This window comes from Rhagoletis zephyria, unplaced genomic scaffold (assembly GCF_001687245.7).
Source record: "Rhagoletis zephyria isolate East Lansing unplaced genomic scaffold, Rhagoletis_zephyria_1.1 Rzeph_scaffold_17190, whole genome shotgun sequence".
NCBI lineage: Eukaryota > Metazoa > Arthropoda > Insecta > Diptera > Tephritidae > Rhagoletis > Rhagoletis zephyria.
Window position 1 is genome coordinate 1 of NW_016174251.1, and position 11,107 is coordinate 11,107.

At 35.6% G+C, this 11,107-nt stretch overlaps 1 protein-coding gene and 1 long non-coding RNA gene across 2 annotated transcripts; one reads left to right on the top strand and one right to left on the bottom strand.

Moving 5' to 3' along the window:
* Window positions 1-3,937: 3,937 nt before the first annotated feature.
* Window positions 3,938-7,765, bottom strand: Clamp (Chromatin-linked adaptor for MSL proteins). The gene is made up of 7 exons (XM_017636083.1): window positions 7,648-7,765; window positions 6,293-6,480; window positions 6,012-6,212; window positions 5,052-5,953; window positions 4,801-4,988; window positions 4,396-4,722; window positions 3,938-4,177 (listed from the first exon to the last, which is right to left on the bottom strand). The coding sequence occupies exons 2-7, from the start codon at window positions 6,458-6,460 to the stop codon at window positions 4,044-4,046; spliced, it is 1,920 nt and encodes a 639-aa protein (XP_017491572.1). The 5' UTR covers window positions 6,461-6,480; window positions 7,648-7,765; the 3' UTR covers window positions 3,938-4,043.
* Window positions 7,766-8,913: 1,148 nt separating this feature from the next.
* On the top strand, window positions 8,914-9,197 carry LOC108379728 (uncharacterized). Its single transcript, XR_001849509.1, has 3 exons — window positions 8,914-8,963; window positions 9,036-9,090; window positions 9,147-9,197. It is a non-coding gene; the product is annotated as an uncharacterized LOC108379728 (long non-coding RNA).
* The last annotated feature ends 1,910 nt before the right edge of the window (window positions 9,198-11,107 follow it).

Genomic DNA, 11,107 nt, shown 5'->3' on the forward strand with positions numbered 1-11,107 from the left:
ATAAAAACGTCCAATGATTTTTTTGTATGAAATAGGGGCAGGAAATAATGTTCCTCATACGCCATGTCGTACATGGTCGCACTTTTACATGGCGCACAGTGGCGTATTTAATCAATTTAGCCGGACAAAATTCATTGTAAAATTTTGAGATAATTCAATACGGTTTAAGTCAACAGATGTCCGCTGACATAAAATATGCGATAATTTTATTTTTTAACTTTGATTTTAACATTTTTCTTACGTGCAGAAGTGTTAACATTCAAGAGTTATTGACAAAAGTACATACTTTTAAAGTCCTTTTTAACTTTTAACTGACCATATACTGGATTAAGTGAAAAAATTACCACTTTTAACCCTGTACCGCACATGTGGTGCGCAATAGACCCCCCTTGCCAAACCATTAATTGACTTATTTTAGTACGTTCTATAGTTTAAGACCATAAAATCATTTTGTCCGGCTAACTTTCATGGGTTGCGCCACTGTGTGGCGTATGAGTAACATTTTCCGTCTTAAAGTTTGAATTTCTTTTCATTCGCAATGAAAATAACTTGGGAAAATAATCTGATCTAGAGACACGATATAGAGATTCGCAATAACCCAAAATGGAGTTTACGTGTCTCGTCGTTTTTTTTTGTGTCATTTAAGCGTCAGTACAGGGTAATTATATTATTACAATCCATCGGATCAAGCGAAGAGACTACCTTGACAGCTTTGTATATAACAGGCTCAGAAGGGTAGCATCCTTGTTTTTGCATTATAGTTAAGAAAACTGTTTTTAAGATCTTTTGATGCATTACAAGGACATTTCCTATTACAACAAATCAAGATTGAGGAGATCGCGGATCCAGAGCTCAGAAATTATATTAAAAATGTAAATCGGAGCTACCACTGAATCCGATTTCGTTCATAGCTATTCGAGTTCGGTGATAGAATTTTCGTAGGATTCACGAAAATTTGGACTACCATGGATTCATTGATAGCCATGAATATTGTTAATAACTGAATCCTGCGCACAGCTTTCTGTGAAAATGGACCAAAACACAAAGGCATTTTGTCTAAACGTGCGCAAAGTAAAGAATCTTTCTGCCCATCACTTCTCTAAACTAAGAATAGCGACTGGAATTTTGAATACCCCATGTCTGTGGAAGGACTAGAAAAATTTTGTCAACAAAAAATTTCAGTTGTGACGGCTCCATCGGATTTAATAATTACTTTGCCGATTTTTGATAGCTGGAACGCTTTTAAATTTACTCCATGATTGAGAGAGCACGACGATCTGAAGCGCGATTTTGTGAAGAATACGCTCCGTATGTAGGCTTGCAGCTTTAATCAAAAAGCTTTCCTTACCCATATTTGCATGCGATTTTTTTTCTTTTTATTCTTAATTTAATACAAAAGCACGTACTCACCGGTAGTTTTAATTACTGTCAGAATAAAATTGTGATATTTTGACGTAGGACAGTTTTTAAATATTTGCCATCGATACCAATCGAAACATCGTAAATTTGGATAGCTTGAATGAAAAAAGTTCGAACAAAGCTTAAAATAGTATATATATTTACGTTTTTATGAAATACATACTTACTTTCAATGTATTTGTGGCAAGTTGTTGCCGCGCAGCAAATATTAAACTAAACTGCTAATGAGGTGAGTGATAGTTGTGTTAGTAATAAAGTAGAAAAAAGAAAATAAATGAAATGAAAACCGAAACAAAAAGATCAAGTAAATGAAAAACATTAAGATTTATGTATGGATGTATGCACATATCGACGCTTCCAAACCGTACTATGCTGAGTCTGACTAAAGGCTCAGTTATGCATACTTGGCATTACACGAGAGTTAACACATAAGGAATCTGTTAAATGGGCTTTGCGTGTAAGCGGTTACCCAGCGCACAGCATAACGTAAAAATGACATGTTATGCAATACAGTGCAAAGTATGCATAACTGAGCTTGTAATTCTCGAATGACTTGTTGTTGTTGTGCTGCTGGAGTGGACAGTCACTTGGCCAGATATAAATCTGGGTCGTTCCGGTTACGTAGACCCGACAGTCTTGGGAACGGCTCTAATGAATTAGCGTGGTATGGTTTGGAGGTGTCGATATGTAAATTGATGCGTTTTAAATTTAAAATTAAAATTTTAAATATTAAAATTATTAGATAGTGTTGGGATACTGAATATGAGAAAATAATAATTTCAAGTGTGAAATAGATTAATATAAATGGCAAATAAAAAAGGAGTACGAAACAGTTATGATGTGTGAATTCATCGATGGAAAATTATCTAAGGAAAAGTAAAAGACACAACATTTTATTAAAACTCTATTAATGTATGCAATGATTTAATGTCTTACATTTACCTTTTCTTTTACTAATTTCTTACTGTAAAATATTCATTATCAAAGAGATATGAAATAAAAAGCATTCACCGTTTTCTTTATTTTCTAGAAATCCAATTTTGATTTATTACTTTATACGTATTTGATTTAAATTAACTTATTCAAATATTAAAACGCTATTAGTTTTAGTTTATATATTCACATTTATAATCATAAGTTTCGTGCTACTTTTTTAGTTTATCATATTTTATATACCACAATTCTTGGTAATAATGTCATAAAACTTAGCTAATCGATTATCTTATTTTCATTCATGCACATGTAAATTACTGCATAGTTTTTTACAACGAGATTTGCAGCGCCAAACGTGCAGATATTGCATTTGGATTACTATTATTATGTACTTATTTTATTTATTAATGGTATGTTTTTATTTATTCTTTAAAAAATTCATTTATTTCTTTTAGTAATATATATTTATATGTAATTATGTATATTAATTTCTATATACGTATGTATATATACTTATATTAAAAATAATTAAAGTAATAGACAATTATTTTAATAGTCAACTAATGGTAATGCATCGTTGTATATGTACGCATATACCCATTGTATGTATGAATGTACATACAAATGACGATGAGTTTGCCACAAAGATTGTAGAGCAATAAGTAAAAATTACATACGTTTACCTATTTATCTAGGTGAAATTTAATGAATTTCAGAGTCGAACTACAACTCAAAATTTTGAACTTTTTTATTTTTGGCTTTGACTTTTTATACTAAAGCCGGCTTTAATTATAAAAACGAATTAGGAAACTTCACGTTGCTTAAAAAAGCAGCAGAAATCAATAAAACCCCTTACAAGAGGGTAAGCAGTTGCCAATATGAAGTGTGTAACAGCACGTGAAAATGCTTTGATCATAGCAACAAAAAGGCTTCTAGGTATTTCTCGTATTAAAAAATTAATTTCGCAGATATTAAAGTGAAATATAGAAAAAATTTCTTTCATAAACAACAACAATAACTACCTAGCCGGCTATTGTCGCAGACTGCTTTTCATCTACGTCACATGTGTATAACCATTGCNCAAATTATAAGCTCACTGCTATTGCTATAGAAATTATTAGGAACAACAACAATAACTACCTAGCCGACTATTGTCGCAGACTGCTTTTCATCTACGTCACATGTGTATAACCATTGCCTGTTCCAGCTGACGCAATAGATGTTGGTGTTGCAGCTACAATTATTTCACCTGTAGCTGTATGTTGTTGATAATAGTAGCTCACAGTCTGTAGTGGTGGACGTGCTACTGCAGTTGTGCCTGCAGCCGTATTATTAGTATCATGCAGATAAGCAGTATTATAATGTTGTTGGCTTATATGTGACTGTTGTTGCTGAAGTTGGGTTATATGATGTTGCTGACCATTACTATTTGTGGTTATAGTTGCAGTAACACCGACGGCAGTTTGTTGTGATTGCTGTGGTGGAGGTGGTTGGGGTTGTGATGGTAATGTATTTGTTGTTTGTTGCTTAATTGTTGGAGTTTGCTGCTGTTGTTGCTGTTGATGTGCTGATGTGCTCGAAGTCATTGTCGCCGCAAGTGTAGGGGTAGCTGAAGTAGTGCTCGTATGTAATTGATACCTCTGCGCAGCAATAATTGCGTTTGTGGCAACTTTTGCTGTTGCCCCTTTTGTCTATAAACCAGATATGATGACTTCATGTTGCGCGTCGTCATCCATTTCGGTTATCTCTTGCTTGTGTATCATTACAGTTTGGCTATCTGTAGACTGTTGCTGTGATTGCGCTGGCTGCCTCGGTGCAGTTTGACCTAGGAANTTGCTTGTGTATCATTACAGTTTGGCTATCTGTAGACTGTTGCTGTGATTGCGCTGGCTGCCTCGGTGCAGTTTGACCTAGGAATGAGAAAGTTTTTGATAATTCAAATATTGAATTGCCTTGTTAAAATAAGTTAATTAAGTTTTATTTAAGTATTTTTCTATGTTCAGAAAACTTTTGGTTAACACATTTGTTTATTCGAACAATTACCATATTTCAAGTGAATGCCTCTATGCCTCTTCAGCGCAAATCGATCTGCAAACGCCGCCGAACAGATATCGCAGCGGAATGGTTTTTCGCCGGAGTGCACTTTAGCGTGGTTTTTCAAATGTGCTGCTTGCGAAAACGCCGAGCCACAAATTTCACACTTATAGGGCTTTTCGCCAGTGTGTATACGTCTATGATTCCACAATGTGGCATGACGCGCAAAACCTTTGTCGCACACCTCACACACATATGGTCGTTCGCCACTGTGTGTACGTTCATGGTTTTTAAGATGTGGTGATTGTGAAAATTGCATGCCACATGTTCTGACACCTGGAAAGCAAACGGTAGGAAAAACACGTAAGTATATTCAGCTAATTTTTTATATGTACGTATATTTGAAATAAGCGCACTTGTACGGTTTCTCTCCTGTATGTATCCTTGCATGATTTTTCAAATAAACTGCTTTAGCAAAAGCCAAACCACAAATGGTGCACTTGTAATTCTTTTCACCGCTGTGAAGCTTCTTATGGGACCACAAGCTCGAATAACGCGAGAAGGTACCACCGCATATATTGCACGTAAACGGTTTGGGATTTCTATAAACATAAATTTATCATAAGCAAAAGGACTTGTTCAATTATTATTCCAATTCCACTCACTCTGCTTTCGTATTGACAGCCTGCTGTTTAGTGGCCGGCGTGCCTGTACCCACAAACACTACTCCAGAGCCATTGCACTTTTGACATTTTGTCACCTGTTGTTGATTGCGTTTCTTCACTGGGTGATTGCCCGATTGGCTACTTGTTTGCCCATGTTTCGTTGATGCATTTTGCTGTTGGTTGTCCTGTTGCTGCGACTCTGGGGAATTCTCCGATACGACCTGCACAGGGTGTAATTGATGCGTCAATATGCCGCCTTGCGCTGTAAGCGGATCCATTGGCGAAGAATCCGTACTACCGCCGGCTACAAACTCATTTATTTCGCATTTTATCTCACCATCTTGTGAGACAAATATCTGTGTCGGTGTAATACCTTGTTGTGCGGACATTTCTTGATCCGAACGTATGCAATCCTCGCAACGCACCAATTTTGGACCTTTGCGCTTGGCAGGTTGCAACATTTGATTGCCACAAGTGATACATTTGGATTGTGTGAGCTTTACCGATTTTAAACCACTAATGTTGGTCGCGTTCACTGATACTTCATTGCTGGAATTCTGTGCTGTAACAACAGTATTTGTTTGCTGTTGTTGTTGCGGCTGTTGCTGCTGTTGTAAAACGGTTGTGGCTGGCTCTAAAGCTTCCGTTGCCACTATTTGTATCTGCCCCATTTGCCCATTTTCTGTTATAATATTTTGGGTTTGCACTAACCCCTGTGCATTCAGCACAATAGTTTCCGGTTGCGCCTGCTGCTGCTGTTGCTGTTGATCACTACCATCTTGTGTATGTATACGCTTATGATGATTTAAGAGCGCCAAATGCGAAAACATTAAGCCACAAACATCGCATTTAAAACTAATGTTTGAGATGGTGTTCTGTATTGGTGAAATGGTCTGTAAGGACTAAAAATATGTGCATGAAAATATTTAATTGCTCTAGTTAGCTTTTCAACAAACATACTGCAGCAATTGGTTTATTCTGATTAACAATCTGCAAACGTCCTTGTGCGTCCAAAGTAGCAATGCCAATTGTGCCACCTTGGTTAAGTTGCATACCATTCACCAGCGCGTAGTTGTAGCCACCAACTGGTTGTGCAATGTAGCATGTTTTGTTGTCATCGGTGGTTAGTTGGGCTAGATTAACGGTGGTTGCAGCGCCTCCCTGAAAAAAAAAATAATTGTTTAGATTTAACCAGAAGAAATATTTTGAACTTAAGAATGACGAAATTGTTATTCACTTACATTTGTGGTGGTGTAGTAAAATGTTGGCTGCTCGGCCTTCTGCCCCTCTATTTTTGGCTGCTTCAGTATGGTGCCATCAGCTGTTTGATATTGAATTGTGGTGGGCTGACCATTGGCCCCTATTGCATTTGTTGTAAAAATTATATTTTTCGTAAGATCCTCCATCATTGGAGCGAATCAAGTGGATACTGTCAAAGAAAATAGTTTATTTTTATAAGATTTATTAGGAAATCATATAAATACTATAAATTATAGGCTTTTAATTTGGCGCCAATTATGTTCGAATTCCATAGTTCACCAACCTATGCGATTTGTTTACGTCTTTGCCATCAAAATATGTTGAAAACCAAGCAATGAATAGTCGTACTTTTTCAACACACTTGTTAATACTTGACCAGAAACAAAACCTCTGGCAACGCTATAAGAGAGCGAGAAAAAAGGAAGCTACAATAGCCGCACGCGCTACTCGTTGTAAAATATTACACTCGCTGCAATTGTCTCGCACGAAGAGGACAACGATACCAACAAAGCGAATCAATCAACGAAGTTAGGCGAGCCAATTGAAAGGCCAATGATGAAAGAACAAAAAAAAAGCGTAAATATGTACTTATTTCGTAAAAAAAGCACTCTTCTAATTCTACTTGCGCAACTATCTCACGACACTGGGGGTTATTGAAGCAACACTTCCAGAGTTGGCCAGAGAAATTAAAAACACATAATTTCCTTATTAAAACTAATTATGCCAGATGTGCACTTTTAAACATTAATGCGGCTTTATGCACAAAAGCGCGTATTCTGCACTATATTAGAAATCAATGGCTTTTCGAGAAAAAACGAATATCTACCCGAGCGATGGGCTGCATACGACGTAGCGAATACGCGAACGGGGAATTGCGTTCACATAAATTTTATGATTTTCACTTTTTATGATTATAATAAGCACTTTTGTTTTGATCTTACTCTTCTATCTTGTTTTTGGCGGCTTGTGTACAAATATTTCACGTTTATTATTGTTTTTTCTTTTTCTAACAAATTATTCCAGCAACGCGTAGACGCCACCTCAACTCGTCCGTTCAATGATGGTTGTCGTTGTCGCCGCCGTCGTACAAGAGCAGCAACATCAGCCACATTCCACTCGTACAGTTGGGTAGAGCGAGCAGTGTACCCAACGACAAACAGACAAGAAAAGCAATATGGCGGCTACATGAATACAGCACTGACCAAAAGAGAAATGCACAATAGAATTTTTTCACTAACTCCTGTGTTAATATGCAACCACTTTTCTTGCACAAATCTTATGCGGAAACACTTTTTCTTAGCAATTTCGCTGAATGAATATGTAATCGGGTTTTTACCTCGTTAAAAAGTTGTTGAAGGAAAATTTCTTCAACTTGATCTCTTTCTTCAGTTTTCCCCTTCACACATTAGTACAAAATTCAGTGTACGCGGATATACTTTGCCGTTCACACTCGTTCGACTGCTAAAAGAAGACTGAAAATTTCATTCGGATAGCAGTGAGAAAGGGACACCCTAGTCTCTTTTCTCGTAAGTGTTTATGGCGTTGCCAGATGGTTTTCGTATTAATTGGAAAACAGGGAGAAAGAAGAAATCTGAAAGAGAATTTAATTCTTTTTTTCAGTTTATATATTTAGTTTGTGATAAGTTTTAATATGTTTAAAATATTAAATTTGATTTAGTAAACATTGATTTGTGTATCAATTATAAAATTGTCTTTCAAATCTTAAGAAACAGCAGATAAAAATATTAATAGCTACGCCTGTAGGTATGCAATGGTTTCAACCCTGCTATAGACAAAGCACTGAACACACCACTGGATGGAGCAGGGTTGCTGTTTGCTAGCGAATTGACGTTATAATTCAAAATTTAAAAATGCTTGAACTACATACATACATAGTTAAAAATTTTAAACTTTAAAATCCATTTTTAAGAACCAGAAATTGGTTATATGAAATTAATTCAACTGTGAGAAGTATATCGCAGACATTTGTTAATAAATTTGTCTTTTTCGTATAGAAATCGACCCGGTCTGAGCCACAATCCAAGAATGATAGAATACAAGATTGCGGATTCCCGACGGCATACATAGGGACGAATCGACCATGTACGACGACAAAAATGTTTACTCCATATGTATTTGTCAGATTTCAACGAAATTTGGTATTTAGGGATTTTCATCATCACTAATTTCGAATATTAAATTAAATTTGCAAAATTCATAATGGCGGATCCAATTTGCGGTTTCTTAACAAATTTCTATATTTTTGTGAAGCTTGGTGTCCAGAGATTTTCGTAGTCACCGATTTCGAAATTGATATTCAATTTTCAAAAATCAAAATGGCGGATCCAATAAGGCGGACGATTTCTTCAAAAATGTGTAAATTTTTATAAAGCTTGGTATCATGATTCAGTAATGAAAGGTTTCGTAAGAAAAACTTTCTCTCGCTCTAATTTTATCAATGACACTCCTACTCCACTCCTAAAAAAAAACAGTAATATTTCTTTTACAAATTGCTTTGAAATTTTAAGATTTTTTTTTTTTTTAAGTAGTGAAAGCTTTACTTTTCAAGTCAAAAAGCCTAATTCGCTTCACTGACAGTTTATTTTGCTCATATTCGTTGACAATTAATATCTTTTTTTCATGCGAATCCTGGTAGGTAACAATTTACTATGCAATTTTTTAATAGTTAGTGTCAATTTAAGAATACATATATATTATTTGCAGATCCTAAGTTTATCTTCTACTGCTGCTTCTGAGCGGTGCAATCATTCATTTTCATGTGAGTATGCGCTTGTTAATATGATGAAATTTTCTGTAATTGATTCTGGCTTGCAGACTTATTAAGGTGCTCCCCAATACCTCAGCAACAGTTTGCAAATATGTACAAACAAGTAACTAAGTGAATTTTTTTTCATTTTGTAAACTAAATGGATACATATATTTTTGTCGTTTTTTTGACTCGTGCTCCGGCCACGTATTATAATCTGGCCCAACTTTCTCTAGTACAGGCAAGTTGCAGTGCATATAAAAGCAAGTGTTTTAAGCCAACGAAATGTAATGTTTTTGCAGGTTTTGCCTATCTTTTCGCCTCTGCTCCGGCAAATGTCCAAATGGTCATTGCAAGAGGGCTCAAAGGTTCGTGAAAACAGCCTGTGTTCTTTGCATTTGCTTGCCGTATGTCTAAACAGACTTTAGACCACATAATTATTAATCTGCACAACGTGGGATACACTGTTGTGGCGATTGTGTCCAACATGGGTTCCGGCAACCAAACTGTTTGGAAAGAGTTGGACTTATCAAGTGGTAGCTCAGTTAAAAAATGTATATTGTTTGCTTAATTACAGAACTTTTCTATTATTAGAGCAAACATGGTGTCAGAAACCGGCAATGGAAGGCAAAATTTTTGTGTTCGCAGATGTGCAAAATCTGTTAAAGTTATTACAGAACAACTCCCTTGACGAACTAAAACTATTGCACAACTTTTAACTTATACAGCAGCATCAGATGTGTTCATAATGCATAGGGTCATGGGGTTTTCACACAGCGTTGCTAGCGCCATACGTTGGTGTTATACGATGGGATTGGACGTTTACAACGCTTTGGAAACGTCCGAATTCATTGAGACCGTCAACAACTGGTTTGATGTTTTTAACATAAAATTCACCAGCTTCAAAACGGTTCCAACTAAAAAGCCGTTTGGAATGGACTTGCCTGAACAATTGGAAGTTTCAAACAAAATCTTTCGATAAACCAAGTCCAATGAAGTTTAAATACAGACTAAGGAAATATTTGTTGGGCGAATATCATGTTTATAAACAAACAAAAAGACTGCCTATATGTGCAAGTAAGAGCATATCCGTAAATGTAATTTTTATTCACAGCTCATAATACGGAAATTCTCGCTGCGCGTAGGAACGTAGAACCGGACGAAACCGAGTGGCTCCGCCTCAACGATTCTGCAGTGGAAGGGTTAACATCTTTCCTTTCTGAAGCAGATGTTTGTGATGACTTCATGCTTTCCTCACCGTCGGTGCAAGCAGATAACATCGAGGCCCTTCAAGAAGATGCTTTAGAATATATAGCAGAATATATCATGCGAAAGCTTGGTTTGAAAGAGTATGTCGCTAGTGAGCCTACGTATATCTGGGTCGATGAGGTGTCCAGAGGCGGTTTATTAAAACCAAAAGCTGACTTTTTGGAGCAAATAATACTTTTGGAATCAGTATTTATGAAATTCAGGGGGACGACTGTTGCCAAATTAGTATGGGACGTAATATGAGATTTTCGAATGAAAACTCTACATATTAACCCATACCATACCAATTGAAATAAAACACTTAGGTATAGTGGAAAAACTGTATCCAATTTTAGAACACATTTATTTTGCATTTGATGGATTTGAAATTGGATTGATAAGATCATTAAAATTATTTTGGGTTTGAGTTTTTATATGATAAGAAAGATTTTTTTTCAGCTAAAGCTAATAATTCACAATTTTGAATAGTTTTTTATTGATGATATTTTTTACGAGCCGCATTTCTTAATTTAAAAAGTTTATTGGAAGTTTCGGTTCACTATTGCTTTGGAACATATTTCTTTGAAGAATTTATTTTAATTATATTCTTTTTAATTATGTTTTGGCATGAATTTGTAAAATCTTCTAAATTGTTTCCTCGTTAAGATTATTTATAGTTAATATAATTGAGTTATGATTGCTGTTAGTTAATTTAGGTAATATTTGCCAATCATAATTTATGTTTTTATTAATAAAAGATACATCTATAGCTGAAGTTGAA

Coding starts and splice junctions, on each gene's coding strand:
- Clamp (XM_017636083.1), bottom strand. CDS start 6,460: ATGATGGAGGATCTTACGAAAAATATAATTTTTACAACAAATGCAATA. Junction 5,954..6,011: donor AGAATAAACCAATTGCTGCA/GTATGTTTGTTG, acceptor ACATATTTTTAG/TCCTTACAGACCATTTCACC. Junction 4,723..4,800: donor AGGAGAGAAACCGTACAAGT/GCGCTTATTTCA, acceptor TTTGCTTTCCAG/GTGTCAGAACATGTGGCATG.